Raw genomic sequence first — 19,319 nt, 5'->3', positions numbered from 1 at the left:
ATTTCCTTTATATAACACAGTATAACACACACTATAACATATTTATTATTACTGTTCTATTCATTTTTTTCATTGTATCCATTCTTTCCAAAGCTTGAAGGCATGACATATTCTATTAAGGAGAGTGTGCATTGGGGGAAAATGAGTGGAACAGCAGAATGGAATGCAAAACAAATTTGCTAAATTTTATTTTCAAAAACTATCACATCCCATTGGATTTTTATTGTCCATGTTTAATATATGATTGCTATTTCAAAAGAGAAAGTTTGAAGTGGGTTAATAGTTACTTATATTTTATTTATTTGAAAATGTCTCTTCACTTAAAAAGTTATATTTTTTAAAAAAAATTCACCTCCTACCTTTTCAACTATGTCAAAATATCATTCTACACTGTTTCTGCCACAGAAATTTGAAAGCATGTATGTTACTAAACCTCTTCCCAACTGTGTCAGAAATTAAACAGAGTCTATCTGGATGTTAAAGATTTGTTAACTCTGGAACATAGAATTTTCTATTCCTTTGAAGGAAGAAAAGGAAGGAAGGAAGGAAGGAAGGAAGGAAGGAAGGAAGGAAGGAAGGAAGGAAGGAAGGAAGGAAGGAAGGAAGGAAGGAAGGAAGGAAGGAAGGAAGGAAGGAAGGAAGGAAGGAAGGAAGGAAGGAGCCATTATGTTTGGTCTTTTGGCATAATGAGAGACCATTATGTTTGGTCTTTTACCCACTTTCAGCACACATCTCTCATCCAAAGTGATTCCTTCCAACCATCATTGTCATAGTGGTCCCTTCTCTATCCCATCTGCCCTCCTCCAGCCCTTGAGGCAGGCAGGCTTCCAACCATGGACCAATTCTCCTGGCCCTTGTTTCTACTGTCCTTGGGTGTTAGTCTTTTTCACTTCTGCTGCCTAGCCCTTGGACACAGCCTCAGAAACAAAATAAGGGGCAATGAAACAAACTGGTATATGTGACCCATGGCAATAGTGCTAGGTCCAGCGTCTACGTGTTCCAATCATTTTTAAATGTTTTTCAAGATTGGTTCAGGTCAATAGAAATGGCCTAATCTAATAACTAATATTCCTTTCCTTCTTTTCTGTTTTATTTCTATGTGTTATTGCATCCCTGCATTCTAAGTTTAGTAGGAACGCACTATAATCCAAACATTCTACTTTCAGTTAAAGTATATTGGTGTCCATTGATTGTATGCACAGTTAGGTGGTCAGTCAGTTAGCTTGTGCCCTAGAGCACACCACCCCCGCTGGCTTAACTACAGCTCAGAGTTTTGTGAGCTGGCATTTTGGCTGGGGTACTTTGCTTTTTCCGGGCTGGACTCAACGCTGGAGCTTCATCAGTTTAGAGACTCTACTAAAGGCTGTTAGGTTGTGAGCTGGTGAAATGAAACTACTGCACCCACCTTCTCTATCACCACACAAGCAAGTCTAGGCTTGTTCATATAGTGCTTCAGGGCTCTAGAGCAAAAAGAGAGAAGTGTACAAACAATTTTCTGCTTATGTCAAGTCACATGACCAAGCCTGAACCAGCGTAAGGAAAATGTCATGGGGATGTCTGCTTCTAGGAGTCTTTCTTCCTCCGATTTGAAGCTGTCAGTTGTTGATATGGATTAGCTTCCTAACCAAGGAGAAATAGCTAAGTGCTATCATGTTAAAATTAGTAAATAAAAAATAAATGATCATTGTTCCATCATAAGAAGATATTTAGGGTATGGCAAGGTTAGAAAAAATGAAGAAAATTTTAGAAAAATGATTATTAAATTAGAACCTGGCTAGCTACTGAGAGTTTCCTGCCCATGGGAGAGCCTGGAAAGCTCCCTGTGGCGTATTCATATGCCAAAATCAGTAACAATGATGGGTCTCATTCCTCTGACCCTGAAAGAGCCTCCAATGTGGCACCGTTGGGAAGGACGAGTAAAGAAAGGCTTCTAAAATCTCAGGGCTAAGACAAATGGAGACATTACTAAGACCGCTCGAGAAAATCAACGATCAATGGGATGATGATGATGATGACGGCCAAATATTAAACTATAGTATTAAGCTATTATAATAATAGGGAATTGATGCCAGTATAGCTGTAAGTAACTGTAATCAAGTATAAATTCTAGGATCATGTTTATAAATATATATATATATATGCTTTTAGTACTTGATATAACTTTCAGTTCAAATCAGAAAAATACTATTATTAATGTGTATTTATGGAACATACACTAAGCCACCATTATTCATGAATAATTTTTTTAACAGATTCCTTTTTCCCCATTTTTGTTGAGGTGCTGTGATTTACAATATTCTTAGAGGAACTTTAATGCATACTTTGTCCCAGCACCACACCCATTACTTTCCATTTACCAATGTCCCAAGGACCCCACCCTTCTGTCCTTCTAGCCTGCCACCCCCAGGTAAGTTCAGTGAAGATTATTTTTGAAGTAGCATTTCCTTATACTATTATATGCTTCAGGTGTACATCTTTGAAAATAACATATGTATGTAATATTTAGTATATGTGCTGCCAAAGTGAACACAAAGCGAGCAGAGGAACCCAGGTGTGTGGGACCAGGGGCTGAGATCTTCAAGCCTGCTCGGACCGGGACTGAGCCTCTTCCACCCAGATCCCCCATTTTCCAGTAGCTAGCCAGTCACACCCAGAAATTGCCCCCTTCCCCCCAGTGCCGTGTAATCCCATCAATGGCCAACACCCAGAGACTATAAAACCAAGCTCCCAGAAGCAACATCTTATAGCCTAGTTCTCCCTCTTGGAGAATCTGGCAAGCTACTGAGAGTTTCCTGCTCGCATGGGAGAGCCTGGCAAACTCCCAGTGGTGTATTCATATGCCAAAACCAGTAACAATGATGGGTCTCATTCCTCTGACCCTGAAAGAGCCTCCAGTGAGGCACCATTGGAAGGACAAGTAAAGAGAGGCTTCTAAAATCCTAAAATCTCAGGGCTAGGATGAATGAAGACGTTACTGAGACCACTCTAGAAAATTGACAATCAACGGGGTGATGAAATGAGATTAATTGAAAGATGTACTATCTAAATTCCGCAACAAAATGCAATATTAGCTTTTGCCATCATTCTGTCTTCTTTGTCCAGATTCACCCACCACCTTCCACTTTTATTTTATTTTTTGGGTCACACCCGGCAATGCTCAGGGGTTACTCCTGGCTCTGCGCTCAGGAATAATTCCTGGCAGTGCTGGGGGACCATATGGGATGCCAGAGATCAAACCGGAATCAGCCATATGCAAGGCAAATGCCCTATCCACTGGACTATCACTCCAGCCCCACACCTTCCACTTTTTTTTTCTGGCAATCATTAAATGGTTTTATAGTCCAAAATGAATTAGTGTTTTTTTAATCATCTGAGGTGGGTCTGGGATTGTTTCAGGCATTAAGGCTAAAGCAATAAACCTAGAAATCAAAGTTCTTGTTTTCTTAAAGCTTATATTTCAATGAGACAAGACAGAAAATAAATTAATAACAGTAAATATATATTCAAGAATAGACAAAACAGTAAAGTAAATTCAGATTGTGATAATTGCTTTTCATACAATATAGATGCCCGGGACAGAGCAAGATTGGAGTTCTCCTTCAGATAGAGCAATTCCGGAAGGCCTCTCTGGAGAGGTCAAACTTGGGAGAAATAGAAAAAGGAAATGAAGAGCAGAACATTTTGGGGCAGAGAGGAGACCCAGTGCATGGGCAGGGAGGCAGGAGCCAGCTTACTGTTTTCTAAGAACAAATGTCACCCCAGAAGCAGCAAGTAGTAGTGGGAAGCGAGAACTGTTGAGATCAAAAAAGGATGGAACAAGGTCACGTTGGTCTTGGGAAGCAAGACAGAAATTTCGTATTTTGATAGAGGAGGAAACCAGCATCATGGTTGTCAGCAAAGGAAACCAGAGTGGTACTGTGAACTTATTTTGATTATAGAAGATTATACCGTCTGCAGGACAAGCAGGGAGGCAGAGAGACTAGTTAAGAAGCCTTTAATAAAGCCTGAGTAAGAAGCGATGCCGGCCCGTCTAGGGATAGAGGACGTGCAGAGACAAAGTCAGCATCAGGATCTGTCAGGAGTAGAAGGGAAGAAAGGAATCACAGCGACTATGAAGCCTTTGGCTGGAGAAACCATGCGTCTGCCAGTCCCTGAGCAAAACTATGGCATGAAGTTCTATTGTTATTTAATAAATACTATTACAATAGTAGGCCAATAATTTAGAAAAAATAGATTAAAAGAAAAATTTTTACCATAGTAAAGTACAGATAGATAGCCATGTTAAATTAACTAATGTCTACATACACCAGTAACGTCTCCATCTGGTGCCCACTTGAGCAAATCTATGAAAATGGGACGACAGTGCTACAGTACTAATGTCTACATAAATAATGCCTAAGTAATATCTTTACTTGCAGAAAATCTAAAATGAATGAGAAAGCTTTTTAATTGTGAGGTTTAAGAAATTAAAAAAAATTATTAATAGATTGCCCTTTTAAAAGTTGGGATTTTGTATGTAAAATTTCTGCCAAACAAAATTACAGGCAAACAATAATGGGAACTACACCAGCATGTTTGACAGTCAATTTTCTTACTATATAAAGAAATCTAAATCATACAGGAAAGATAGTAAAACAGAAGCAAAATTATAAGATAAATCTAAACCAAGTTCAATTTTAGAAGTAATCAACAATGTGCATATTTAAAACAGAATATGATTATCTTGCATTTCAAACTGACATCACTTGTATCACTTGTGTTACTTCTCATCCTGTTGCTCATCGATTTGCTTGAGCGGGTGCCAGTAAAGTCTCCATTCGTCCCTGTCAAGTGCTAGTGTAGCCCAATGGCATCTGCTCCAGGAACATGAAGAGCCTCAAATTCAGGGTCTTGACAAAAAAGTCTGACCATCTCGTAGTGGGCGGCCACGCAGTCTTTTGATGTCCCGTGGAGTCCAGTCCATAACAGCTCTAGTCCACTGGTTGTCTCTAAATCGAGTTACGTGTCCAGCCCATCTGATTTTTGACGCCTTGGCAAACGAGGCAGCATCCCTGATTCTTGATCCTCGATGGAGGTTAGAACTCAGGATTCGTTCATTCTCTCACTTGAGTGAAACATGATAATCCAAGCATGGCTCTTTCGATTCCTCTTTGGGAGACCCAAATAGCGTTCTCATCCTGTTTGCATAGGGCCCAGGCCTCTGTTAGTGCAGGAAGAACGGTGGAGTCGAAAAGATGTGCCTGGAGCCAGAGGTTCTTTGTCCTCTTAACCACTTCTTTGATGCTCTTGAAGGCATTCCATGCTGCTCGCCTCCTCCTGCACGGTTCTGGCGTCAAGTCATTCGTGATGTTGAGTTCTCGACCCACATACACACAGCTGCTGCATTCGGAGATGTTTGTTCCATTGAAAGCAAATGGAACGTCAAGAACTAGTTCGTTTTTCATGAACATTGTCTTCCTGAGATTCAGCTGCAGTCCAACCTTTCCACATTCACGATTAAAGTCAGACAGCATTTGTTCAACTTGCTAATGTTTGGTGTTATTAGAATGATGTCATCAGTGAAGCAGAGGTGGTGTAGTTACCGACCGTCTAACTTCACTCCCATTCCTTCCCATTCCAGTGGTCACATGATGTTCTTGAAGGCGGCACTGAAGAGTTTTGGTGAAATGGTATCACTCTGCCGAACCCCTCTCTTTACGTTAATGATCACTTCCTTGTAGAATGGTGAGATCCTGGTGGTGAATCTGTAATACAGCTCTCAGAGGATCCTGTTGTACTGAGTTTGAACGCCCTGTTTGGCTAGGGCTTCAATGACTGCTTCAGACTCAACAGAATCAAGGCCATCTTTAAATCAAACTGACATATAAATAATAATGACCCAATGTTACCTTAGAACTATAAAATTTACTACTTTTTGAGAGAACTAAAAATAAAATTACTAGACTAAAGGAAATATACATTTATTTTAAATACATTTTAAAGAAACTTATATTGAACCTGCAGAGATAGTACACTGGGTAGAGCACTTTCCTTGCACGTGACCTAAGTGGGTTTGATCCTGGGCATCCCAAGTGGTCCTCTGTGCACTGCCAGGAGTAATTCCTGAGTACACAGGCAGGAGTAGTCCCTGAGCATTTCTGTGTTTGACCCAAAAATCAAAGAAAAAAAATATATATATATTTCCTTTTATCTGGCAATTTTACTTTTAAAATGTTTCTAAAAGGCAAACTTATGGATATGTGCAGTTAAATATCAATAATTTTGTACACAGTAATATAAATTGAAGTTTTATATTTAGTAATATAAATGTCTCAGAAGGAGGAACTAATTAAATAATGACATATCCATATGGTGTTGTTAGTTTGTTATATTACAGAAAAAGCATTAATTAACTGACATATGGCAAATTGTTCCTAATGTTTTTCTTGATCAAACCAGGTTATAAAAAAATAAGTCAATTATAATAGAGTTGGTAGCATTGCACTGTAGCACTATTGTCCCGTTCATCGATTTGCTTGACCGGGCACCACTAACATCTCCATTGTGAGACTTGTTACTCTTAGTAGCTTGCTGGGCTCTCTGAGAGGGATGGAGGAATCAAACCACGGTCGGCTGCGTGCAGGGCAAATGCCCTACCCGCTGTGCTATCGCTCCACTATGTCAATAAAGACAATTCCCAAATTGTTTAAGTTCTCAAACTGTAGGTGACTTTTTTTTTTTTTTTTTTGGTTTTAGTGTCCCACAGCTCAGGGCATGCTCCTGACTCTGTGCTCAGACATCACTCCTAGCAGTGCCAGGGATTGAACACAGATCAGCTATGTGCAAGGCAGACACCCTGCCCGCCACATATGACTGTGGACTGGATGGGTAGCACAGCGGGTAGGGTGTTTGCCTTGCATGCGGCCTACCTGGGTTCGATTCCTCCGTCTCTCTTGAAGAGCCTGGCAAGCTACCAAGAGTATCCCGCCCGCGATTCAGAGCCTGGTAAGCTACCCATGGTGTATTCGATATGCCATAAACAATAACAACAAATCTCACATGGAGACGTTACTGGTGCCCGCTGGACTGCATTTTCCAAAATTTTTACATTACACATGTAATTATGTATTTCATACTGCAAATAAAAAATATATGATGCTGAAAAGGAAATAGAGAGCAAGAGAGAGGAAAAGAAAAGTGCCTACCATAGAGGGAGACCGTGGGGTGGGGGTGACTGAAAGGAAACTAGGGACATTGGTGGTGGGAAATGTACACTGGTGTTAGAACATTGTGTGACTGAAACCCAATCACGAACAACTTTGTAACTATGTATCAATAAAAATTAAAAATAAAGACCTATGCTTATAAAAGTATAAGTACTCAAAACCAAAAGGAGTTACTAAACTACTCACAAAAGTCAGCTGGAAACCAGTAATCAGAACGAGGATTTTCAAAGATGCCCTCAGATAAAAAGAAAATGTAAAACCAGACTATCCTGATCCTGATACTGATAAAACACAACTGAGTCCCAGAGGGTGCAGACAATGGAGGCAGAACAAGGATCTCAGAAAGGCATTGTGGGGCCTAGAGCTGTAAACGCTGCAGGTCCTGTTAGTCATCAGTCAAAGGTCAAGTCACAAACAGGGGCCACAGGGAAAACCTGGAAACTAAACAAAAATCCACAAGTAATGTCCAGCTCCACTATTCTCGTATGTGAGGCTCTGAAGCTTTGTTTATTAGCCAATAGACCCATTGTGGTTCAATTTATTAAAATTTAAAGAATGATAAATTCAGGGATTCAGGGGCTGGAGCGTAGGAGTGTTTGCCTTGCAGACGCAGCCAACCCAGGTTCGATTCCCAGCATCCCATATGGTCCCCCGAGTACTGCCAGGAGTAATTGCTGAGTGCAGAGCCAGGAGTAACCCTTGCACATCACCGGGTGTGACCCAAAAAGCAAAAAGAAAAAAAAAGAATAATAAATTCAGCAGTTCTTGATCTTCACATTGAAGTCAAACAGAAAAATTGCCTGAAATGTTTTAAAGTAGAATTCTTATCTATCCGTGAGCCTACAAATATAGAGTGAAAGTCAGTCTGTTAATTAGATGTTTGGACACGTTGGGTACCAAAAATAAACTCTACTCACTGGACCATTGTAGAAATTTTACTTTCTTTGAATTTTTAAGTATTTTAAGGTTTACATTTATAAAACAAAGTTCAAAAGATTATCAATAGTTGGTTTACATAGGAGGGCTGGAGTGATAGTACAGCCATTTGGGTGCTTGCCTTACACAAGGTCAACCTGGGTTTGATCCCTGGCATCCTGTGTGGTCAAGTACTGCCAGGAATAGTTCCTGAGTGCAGAGCCAGGAGTAACTCCTGAGCACTGCCAGGTGTGACCCCAAAGAACAAATAAACTAATAAATAAAAAAACTTCAAAATAATTGTTAGTTTGGTGCTGATACTAGAAAGTGTGTGTGTGTGTGTGTGTGTGTGTGTAAATTGTGTGTGTGTGTAAATAGAAGCACTTTGTATTTCCACAGCACCTGTGATCAGAGGGTGTTATTTTTTTTTTAAACTTTTCTTCCTTTTTTATTAGGCATGTCATAATGAAAGACTGGAGAGATAGCACAGCAGGTAGGGCGTTTGCCTTGCACATGGGCGACCAGGTTTGATTCCTCCATCCCTCTCAGAGAGCCTGGCAAGTTACCAAGAGCATCCCGCCCACATGGCAGAGCCTGGCAAGCTCCTCATAGCGTATTCAGTGTGCCAAAAACAGTAACAAGTCTCACAATGGAGACGTTACTGGTGCCGGCTTGAACAAATTGATGAACAGCTGGATGACAGTGCTACAGTGCTACAGTCATAATGGAGAAAATTTGATAGTTGCTATATTGTCTTAGCAAATAGTGGGAAGATACGGAAGATAATAAAATAGCACTCATAAAGATTTAAGTACGAATTATTTGATATAAATAGTGAGGGTCTGTCTTTGGTGCCTCTTTTTTTTTAAAAATTAACAAATTTACTTTTAAATCAAAGTAAAACAGCTTTGGAATTTTTGTGGTTTTGAAAGGGAAAGTTGTTTGGTTTGGTTTTTCAGTTGAAATCTTTATCCATTCTGTGTGTGTGAGTGAGAGAGAGAAAGAGAGAGAGAGAGAAGAGAGAATTAAGGTATACTTAGCATATTCCTTTCTGACATACAACATAATTATTCAACATTTATGGAAATAGCAAAATGATCACAATCACTAGATCTTGGAGCCCTCTTTAAAAATTGGAGGTATCGAGGAAAAGCAAATTTCCCAAATCCAATTCCGTAGGTAGTAACTTATTACAATCATTTTCCAATGTCGAAATCTACCGGATTCTTCTGAGGGCTTCTTTGAAAAACACTGCAGGTGCCGGTAGCCCAGCCCAGACCTGACCCGTCTCCTTGGTGCTAAGGTCCACTGCGTGCTGGTTTAGCAAGTTCCAGGGGTGGTTCTTGTGCCCTGAGCTCTGGCAACCACTGTTCTGTAGGGAAAGAAAGCTGCAGGCAGGGGAAAGGGTGGGGCAAAAAAAAAAAAAAAAGAACAAGGAAAGGAAAAAAGAAATCTCTAAGCAGAAAAATCTGAAAAGAAAAACATTTGAATGGTGACGCCCAGTCCAAGTCTCTGTCATCTCTCACAGGCGCGTTTGTCCATACCCCGATGGACCAGAACAGGGACTAGATTCAGCCCTACGTGGGGGGGTCCAGCATTGGGCAGGATGCACATCCCCTTCTCAAGATGCGTGACCCGGAGCAAAGGAGTGTCCCTACCACCTGCCCCCAGGAAAGTAAACACTCCCAACATGCACTGAGGCGCAAGGGAGGGGCTCAGGTTTCCAACACTTCCCTGCTGTGGCGAGGAGGAGTAATAATTAACAGCTTCTGGGGCTTGAGGATCCTGCAGCCCAGCGCAGCCCAGAGCAGCCCTGGGCAGCCCCTCCCCCGCTGCCGCCTCCCACCCGCCCGCGTGCAGGTGAGTGAGCACTGCCGTCCCACAGTCAGAGCTGGTGATCACCAGGAGGAAACTGCCGGAGAAGCTCAGCTGACAGCCAAGGTAAAACAAAATAGAAAAAGAAGACGAAGTGGACGGGGGTGTACTTTCTGTTCACTATGTGAACAACAGGCAAAAACAGGGGAACCCCTCTACTCCGCACCCGGGGTCAAGTTGAGGGCATATTATTAGAAAGCAGAATCCGTGGGCCACCGGAGTTGATTGTGCATGCCTCACCTGCATATTACTTTATTTTCAAATATGTTCCAGACTTGCCTTTTCTGGCCCTGGTAAGCGAGAGAGGGGCGGAAATTTGGGGGGACGTGGAGTGGAACAGGGAAGGGGCTTGGGGCGCTTGCTGAGGCCACTGACCTCCTCCTTCCGTTTCTCAAGGGAAATAGCTCAGTGAGCACTTTACCTGGAACTTGCTTCCTGGCAAATATGCCAGAGTCCTCTGTGACACCCCCTTTTTTTTTCTCCGTAATTCTTAGGGTTGCAAAATTGTGTTGGCTCAGCAGACTTGAAAGACCTTCCTAATTGAGGGTTCCGCTAAACTTCTGTTTCCACAACAGGGCAGAGAAGTCTTCCACCCCGGCACAGAAGTTGGCAAGGCTTTCTGGTAGAATTCGGGGGCTCTCCAGTCAATGAAAGAAGGGTCACAAATGATTGCCTAGGACCCCATGAGTTAAGAATACAAATTCTGGAGCGGGAGAGTCGTAGGCTCAAATCCCAACGTTGCCACTTAGGGGTTTTCCCCACAGCGAGTGATTAACCTCGCCCAGAGTCAGGTTGGCATCTATAAAATAAGCATCTTAACAGGATCCGACAAAAGGACTTTGGCAGTAATTAAACGACCGTTCTATAAACGGTACCTTCTGTTTGCATTACGATATAAGCAAGGCTGCCAAGAGGAGGTGATTGGGGAGGGCGAGTTGAGGGAGGCAGGGCAGCATGGAAGAACTTGAGTCAATCGATTTTCAGAGCACGGGGCCGGGGGAGCGGTTTGGGAGCCGGTGGCGAAGCACCGCTTCTCCGGGGCGCACTGAAATTGCCTGGCTCCTTGCTAATTTTTCAAACATTTTTCAAATGGTCAATTCTAACATGTCCTGCTCAAGGGCTTTTATTTGTTTGTGTGTGTGCACCAGGGACGGAACCCAGGGTCTTATACATCAATTACTTTTATTTTGAGAAACTCACACTCATAATTGTTATTTCTATTAATCAGAATTACAGTAGGAGAGTAATTTTGACAGACATTCCATATTGTGGAAGCCAAGACTGTTTTAGAAGAGAGATTGCCCTTGAATAACTTGGATCACACTAAACCATGTTCTTAAATAATGGCATATCTATCGTTTGTACTGAAGTGGTAGATTACGATCTGCATTTATTTTCTGTTGGCTCTCACACGCCAAATTACAGAAAGTGATTCGTCTTGTAAAGTCTTATTTAAACTGCTCTTTCTTTTGTCAATGTCACTGTTGGTCTTATTAATGTTGGCGATTTTCATAAAGAAACGAACATAGCTGTGATGAGAAAAATGTTTCTCTTGATGAGATTGTATCTTCTTACTTTAGTTAGGAGCATAAGATATTTAAAATAGTTAATCCACAGTGTCATCGTTATTTCAAAGTATTGAGTTGAAATTCCCCAACATACTTGGAACTGCTATGATGGTGACTGGAGTATTGTGGATAGAATTCTAAAAGCTAGTCAAACTAAACATTACTATGTAACTGTACTCTAGATCTGATTCTGTAATCAAAAAGTTAGAAATAAAGCAATCCATTTAAAATTTAAAAATTTTAAGGTCTAATTTAGAGTGTGTATCTTTTCTACTACTTTGTTCAACCAAAACAGAATAGATATAATTCTAAAAAATTGTTTCCAGTTGTGTTCAAAATAATGGATATATAAGAATATACACTCAATATATAACTACATATATAATAATGTGTATATGACATATTCTTTTAATATGAAGAGGTTTATCTGATATTTGCTTTAACTACATCAAGTAAGGATGATCCTTGTATTCTAAATTTATTTTCACTGAGGTGATTTTGGGCTGGCACGATAGCACAGCGGGTAGGGCGTTTGACTTGCACATGGCTGACCCAGGTTCGATTCCTCCGCCCCTCTCCGAGAGCCCGGCAAGCTACCAAGAGTATCTCACCCACATGGTAGAGCCTGGCAAACTACCCCTGGCGTATTCGATATGCCCAAAGCAGTAACAAAAAGTCTCACAATGGAGACATTACTGATGCCCACTTGAGCAAATCAATGAAGAACGGGATGACAGTGACAGTGAGATGATTTTGGTTTATATGACTTTAAGTATTTCTATTTTTAACTTAATTTAACTTTTTTGGTATTTTGGGCCACAGCTGGCAATATTCAAGGTTACTCCTGGCTCTGCACTCAGGAATTACTCCTTATGGTGCAATGGGGTTCATATGGAGTGCCAGGGACCGAATTTACGTCGGCCTCATGCAAGGCTGTACTATCTCTCCAACCCTGTATTGATATATTTTAGAGGTACAGTGTTTTTCCACCTTGTCCATGTCATACTGGATATTTTCAGCCCACTCCACACCTCCTTGGCAATAGAAATTCTTTTCTTAGAGTCTAAGTGTCTTAATTAGACATTTTGTCTACCCTTATTGTGTTAATTTGTATCAAACCTTTGAGTGAGATCATATGGTATTTGCCCTTTTCCTTCTATTTTGCTTAGCTTGACCAACTCCAGTTTTATCTATATTGTTGCAAAGGGCAAACTTTCATTTTTAATAATTGAGTGGTGTTTCTCTGTGTTTGTATATTACATTTGGCCCATTTGTCTGTTTTTACACACTTGGCTTGTTTCTAGATAGCGTCCATTGTAAACAGGCTGCAGTGAGCATGGGTGCGCACATATCTTCAATTGAGTTTTTCTGCTCCTTGATCAGATACTTACGAGCGGAATTGCTGGGTTCTATGGTAGTACTAGTTTCAATTCTTTGAGAAGTCTTTATACTGTTTACCACAGTATCTGGAATAATTTACATTCCCACCAATTGTGAATGATTTTTTTCACATCCCTACTTGTTCTTGGTCTTTTCAATAAAGATCATTCTCATAGGTGTAAGGTGGTACCTCATTGCAGTTTTGATTTGAGTTTCCTGATAATAAATGATAATGAGATTTTATGTCCTTGTGTATGTCTTTTGGGGGTTATGGGAGATGGAAGGCATCCTGTAGTGCTCAGGGCTCACTCCTGGCTTTGTGCTCAGAGATAACTCCTGGCAGTGCTCAAGGTACCATGTGCAATGCCAGGGATGGGACCGAGTCAGGTGCATGCAAGGAAAGTACCTTAATCCCCGTATTATCGCTTTGACTCATATATTTCTTCTATGATAAATTATCTGTTTAGATTAACTCCTTGTTTTTTCTTTTTCAGGGGGTTGTTGTTTATTATTGTTAGTTCTTTTTATATCTTAGACATTTTGGCACTTTTTATATCTTAGTCACTTAGGCACTTTGACAGACATATAAAATTTGAATATTTTCTCCCATTTAGCAGACTGCCACTTTGTTTTAATTATAGTTTATTTACCTGGACAGAAACTCTTTAGGTTGTTGTAAATACATTTGTTGATTTTATTTTAGTTGTTAATGGAGTTGAATTACTGGAGTCATACTGGATATGGAGTTTTTACCTATGTTCACTTCTATGAGTGTTATGGTTTCGGGCTTAGTTTTGGTTAACTTTTCTGCTTGGTGTGAGATAGTGTCCCAGTTTTATCCATTTGCATGGGGCTATCCAGTTTTCTCACCACCATTTGTTAAAGTGACATTTCTTTCCCCATTTCACCCACTTGCCATAAATATTTATATATCTGAACATTTATCTTTGGATTCTCAATTCTAGTCCAATGTTTAGTTTTTCTGCTTTCATTCTAGTTTGAACCACTTTCTTCTTTTATGCGTGTGTGTACGTGGTGTGTGTGTGTGTGTGTGTGTGTGTGTGTGTGTGTGTGTGTGTGTGTAATATGTTGGGAATCTAACTCAGGGCTTCACCCATCTGCTGCTCTCACACTGTTCTGATTACTAAAGATTTGTAGTAGAGGTTATGGTTGGGACAGTGATGCCGTCCAAGGTTTACTTTTGTGGGAATTGCTTTGACTCTTTGAGGTCATTTATGGTTCTAAATAAATGTTAGTAGGTTCGATTCTTATGAAGAATGCCATTGGATTTTTTTCTAGCGACTGCATTGAATCTGCATAATAGTTGGGTAGGATGATCATTTAACAAAGTTAATTCTCCCAGTCCATAAATATTGAATTTATTTCTTCCTTGTGTTTTCTTCCATTTATTTTTAACAACTAGTTTTCAGTATAGAAGCCTTTCACCTTCTTTATTAAGTTGATTTCTTGGTACTTCTATTATTGTTTAGGTGATTGCAAACAGGATTTTTTTCTCTTCTTTCCCTACACGGTTGCTTTTTGCATACCATAATACAATAGATTTTGCATATTGATTTGGCAACTGGTCACTACTTTGATGTCTTTTTCTTCCTTAATTCCTGTGACTAGGATCACTAATACTAATACTGTGTTGGATAATAGTGGGGAAAGTGAAATCCTTATCTCCTTATCTTCTGCCTGTACTTAGTTTTCAGCATTTTATATTAAATATATTAGCTGTGGGATACTATACATGGCTTTTACTATAATGCAGTATGTTCCTTATGGCCTCCATTTTATTGAAGAGGGTTTTTTTTTATCATTAGTTTATGTTGGATCTTTCCAAAACACCTAACAGTATAACAGAATAACCATATGATTTTTGTTGCTTGGCAAGATCAGGGGTTGTGCTTTTTTTTTTTCCAGGTCCCCCCTCTCCCCAGTTTCCAGGTCAAGAGTTTAAAGAAAACTACTCTATTTTAGAACTAAACACATATTTCTAATTTAATATATATTTCTAACTTTCCATTGATTCTTAAGTCTTTAACAGTAAGTTAAAGAGAATTTATTTTGTACCATATAGTGAACTCAATGAGCTTGGTTACATGATTTGCATGCAGCAAGTCTGGATTCTATCCCCGGCACCCTGTGCTCACTCAAGCAACAACAAATCCAGCCCCAAGGCTACACCCAACATTGCTGGGGGGGTTACTGGGTTAGCTCCGGTCCTAGTCCATGTAAAGATGTGATCCTGGGGGTTTAACTCTGTTCCTACTACAGGTAAAGATACACTCCTGACCCCAAGCTAGCTCCTTGACTCCCTTCCCTATTTTCATAAACAATAACTTGTTTAAAATTTTTCTCTTCATCTGCCCTTTTTATTATGGTTTTTATCTCTTGTTTTCATATAGTCTTGAACGACAAATAAAATATTTGAATTTTTATAAAACTAAATGACTAGAATATATTATACTTAAAATCTCTGGTCACACCCTAATGCCATTTTCATGAAAGCATGAAGGAGATTATTATTTACATCTGACCACAGTTTCTCAAGCCTGAAGGAGACTGGCAAGATGTTATGTCACACTTAATCAACCCTTCAAGTCAAAACTTGATTTTAGCTGCCTGGAAACTTAAAATTGCATGTGGGACTGGAACAGGGTTCATCAAGTTTGAGCTGAGTTGCTGCAACAGAAGAAATATGTTCCCTTTGCACAGAATCATACAGGAAAGATTCTTTCTAGGATGAGTACAGAAATTTACCAAGTTAATCAGTTGTTCCTTGTCACGGATTTGTTTTGTAGTTTTTTACTGTACAGAGTACATTTTTCTCTTTTCTATGTACCATCAAACATTGCCCTTATCTACTCCAGCTATCTTATATTGCCATATTGCCAAAAGAATTTCAATGATTTCAAAATATCTCTTGGGACCATAGAAGCCTTGAAAATTGAACAAGATATAAAAAATGTTCATAGGTTTCTGGCAATGTTATTATTAGATATAAAACCAGTTAGATTTCAGAAACATTATTTCAGACAGGCAGAATTCCTTATGTGCATTTTTTTATTTTAATGCTTCTAAATAAAAAGTAAGTCCTGTACCAATAAATTAAAGTTTCAAGCACCCCAAGTACATCTGTACATTTAGAAAAAGATGGAATAGGATGATAACTTAAATACTAAAACCTGGCAGTATCAGAACTGTGATAAATTGAAAACTTTAGAAGTTCTTAGAATGTGTGCCAAAAAAATACCAAAGCTTCATAAACAGGATTTCTCTTAATGGTTTGATGCCAAATTTGTACATACATTCATTCTTATGTACATACATTAATTTGTATTGATTTGTATATGCATTAATATATAATTGTACATACACATTACCAAAATATAACTAATATTTCCATCAACTGTAAATAGATTATTAGTACAACTTTGATTTAAGATTTTATTCTTAAATTTGTGTATCAGGGGCTGGAGCATTAGCACAGCGGGTAGGCATTTGCCTTGCATGCAGCCGACCCAGGTTCAATTCCTAGCATCCTATACGGTCCCCTGAACACTGCCAGGAGCAACTCCTGAGTGCAGAGCCAGGAGTAACTCCTGTGCATTGCCGGGTTTGACCCAAAAAGAAAAAAAAATATTTTCAAATCATTAGCACTGGGGAAGCATAGTGGTTTGTAAGGTAATTTCTTACTGCTTCACCGCTGTCTGCCTTTTTCTTTATGTCTATTCGTCACACAGCTGTTACTCTCTCAAATTGATTACGAAGAGGAATACATAACATCAACTTATATGCCTTCTCACTCTAGTATTTATTCATGTTCTCTTTAACATATATCTTTAGAGATTTATTAAATTATATATTCTTTTTCCTTTCTATTTATTTTCCCTAAATTCTGCTTAGAATATAATTTTCAGTTTAAAACAGGAAACTTCTATAAATGAAAAATAAAGTATATTTTCCCCAAAGTATATATTAAGTAGTATATTAAGTATATTAACAGTGGAGTATATTAAGTAGTGTATTAAGTATATTAACAGAGGAGAACACTTTAAACTTTATGTGGAGCCTCAGGTAATAGAAAAAAACACCATCTTATTACTTGTTAAAGAAAAAAAACCCTGTTATGTGAACACTCATGGAAAGAAGGTTTAAACCACAGATTTTCAGTTGTTCTCACAAGTTGTAGTGGTAAAATGTTTGAAAACAATGGTTTTAGTGATGTCATTTATGAGCTCCCTGAAAGTGAGTTGTAGTTAAAACTCTCAACTCTAAAAATTAAACAAAACTAAAATTACTCTTTACTCTAAGATTATTTTCCATTTTTTTTTTTTTTTTGCTTTTTGGGTCACACCCGGTGATGCACAGGGGTTACTCCTGGCTCTGCACTCAAGAATTACTCCTGGCGGTGCTCAGGGGACCATATGGGATGCTGGGAATCGAACCCGGGTTGGCCGTGTGCAAGGCAAACGCCCTATCGGCTGTACTATTGCTCCAGCCCCTAAGATTATTTTCTTACAAGTGAAAATTTTGGAGGTGATTTTACACCTCACTATCAATTCTCTAAGACACAGAAAAATATCTTAGAATGGACCAATTCATAAAATAATTAAATTATTATAATTATTATCAATTATAGTTTAGGTAACATGGTTGCAATTTATGTTATCATTTACACTTTTGATGTTTAAAGTAATTGTATGACACTACAACCCTCCACCATGGTCGTCATGTTATTTCGAATCACTCTTTCTTTCTTTCTTTCTTTCTTTCTTTCTTTCTTTCTTTCTCTCTCTCTCTCTCTCTCTTTCTTTCTTTCTTTCTTTCTTTCTTTCTTTCTTTCTCTCTCTCTCTCTCTCTTTCTTTCTTTCTTTCTTTCTTTCTTTCTTTCTTTCTTTCTTTCTTTCTTTCTTTCTTTCTTTCTCCTCCCATCATTGCTTGCTAATCTTAGTTTTATAATCCAAGGCCAAGGATTTGTCATCAATCAAAACTGTTTTGGTTTTTTCCCTTAATTTGTTTCTCTATATATGAGTGAAATCATCTGGTATGTGTCATTCTCGCACTGACTAACTTCCCTTAACATGAAATCCTACGGTTCCATCCAAGTTGTGGTAAACTGTAAGATTTCATCCTATTTATGCTCCGTAATATTCCATTTTTGTATATGTACCATAACTTCTTTATCCGTTTATCTGTTATTAGAAATTTGAGTTGTTTCCATATCCTGCTATTGTACTAAGCACTATTATAATCAGGTGTTCATATATCTTTTCTAATTAATATTTTTGTGTTTGGTGGAGGGAGGGTAGATGTCAAAAGTAGAAATAGCTGTGTGGAACGGTTGACACTTCTTTTCACAAATTTTTTTCACAATTCATACTTTTTTCAGAAACTCCTATACTGTTTTCCACAAAGGTTAAGCAAGACAACATTCCCACCAGCTGTGAATGAGGTTCTTTTTCCACCACATTCTTCCCAAAACTAGCTGTTTCCAGTCTTTTTCATATATGCAATTCTCATTCATGTGACAAGTATTGTATTCATATATTGTATTCATGTAAACTTTCCCAAATTATAGAACGAATCTGGTGAAAAGAAAATTGTAGAAGCTTTGAGATATTTAAAACTGACTTCAAATTAGATTTTCCTCTACTTAGTAAAAGTATTTGAAATGGAGAGAATAACATCTGTGACTTCTGGAATAACATCTGTGCCTGAGGATTCAATGATATGGCATCTGTATAATGGTTTATAGAATATAAGTACACAGCACAAGGTTAAAAATCCTCTTTCCTCCTACTGTAACCCAAATCATATTTCCACAAGTGAAACACTACTTGAAAACTCTCTCTAAATATTATATATATATAAATTCAAGTCAGAAATTAATCTATGATTGTATCACAGGAACCTATAATTAATAGTTTTCCAATGTTTTAGGATATCCTCAGATGATCTCAATAAGGAGAAGTTTACTCTGATGGCTCACCAATCTTCTTGGATCTTCATCAATGAGAGGACATTCATCACCAAGTAACTATACCTGCATTAAATGTCATTCTACTCAACCAGTCATCAATAGTATAGCCATGTAGTTAGACTAAGGGTCAAAAATAGCTTTTTCCTCTCTGTTCCCTCTTTCTTTGCTTCTTAGAACACTTTCTTATTAACATTAGATTATATTTTATCTGCTCAGCATCCAGCAACTTAGTTTGGGAATGAAAAAGAAAGTATTTGAAAACTCTTAGAGAAAAGATGAGGACAAAGTCTAGCTGAACTAGAGCAGAAGTTGAGGGTGGGAAAGATTAAACAGTAAAATAATAATACCTGTGGCACCAGAACATGACCCAAGCAAAGAAGGGAAACA

At 38.8% G+C, this 19,319-nt stretch overlaps 1 protein-coding gene across 1 annotated transcript in view; it reads left to right on the top strand.

Moving 5' to 3' along the window:
• The window catches only part of RASSF6 (Ras association domain family member 6), a 63,394-nt gene that overhangs the window by 4,076 nt on the left and 39,999 nt on the right, over positions 1-19,319 (top strand). The window contains exon 2 of the mRNA XM_055140015.1: positions 18,893-18,985. Coding sequence (XP_054995990.1) covers positions 18,893-18,985 — 93 coding nt within the window. The remainder of the gene's footprint in view (positions 1-18,892; positions 18,986-19,319) is intronic.

Source organism: Sorex araneus, chromosome 5, assembly GCF_027595985.1.
Source record: "Sorex araneus isolate mSorAra2 chromosome 5, mSorAra2.pri, whole genome shotgun sequence".
Classification (NCBI taxonomy): Eukaryota; Metazoa; Chordata; class Mammalia; order Eulipotyphla; family Soricidae; genus Sorex; species Sorex araneus.
This window is presented reverse-complemented; position numbering and strand designations above follow the sequence as displayed.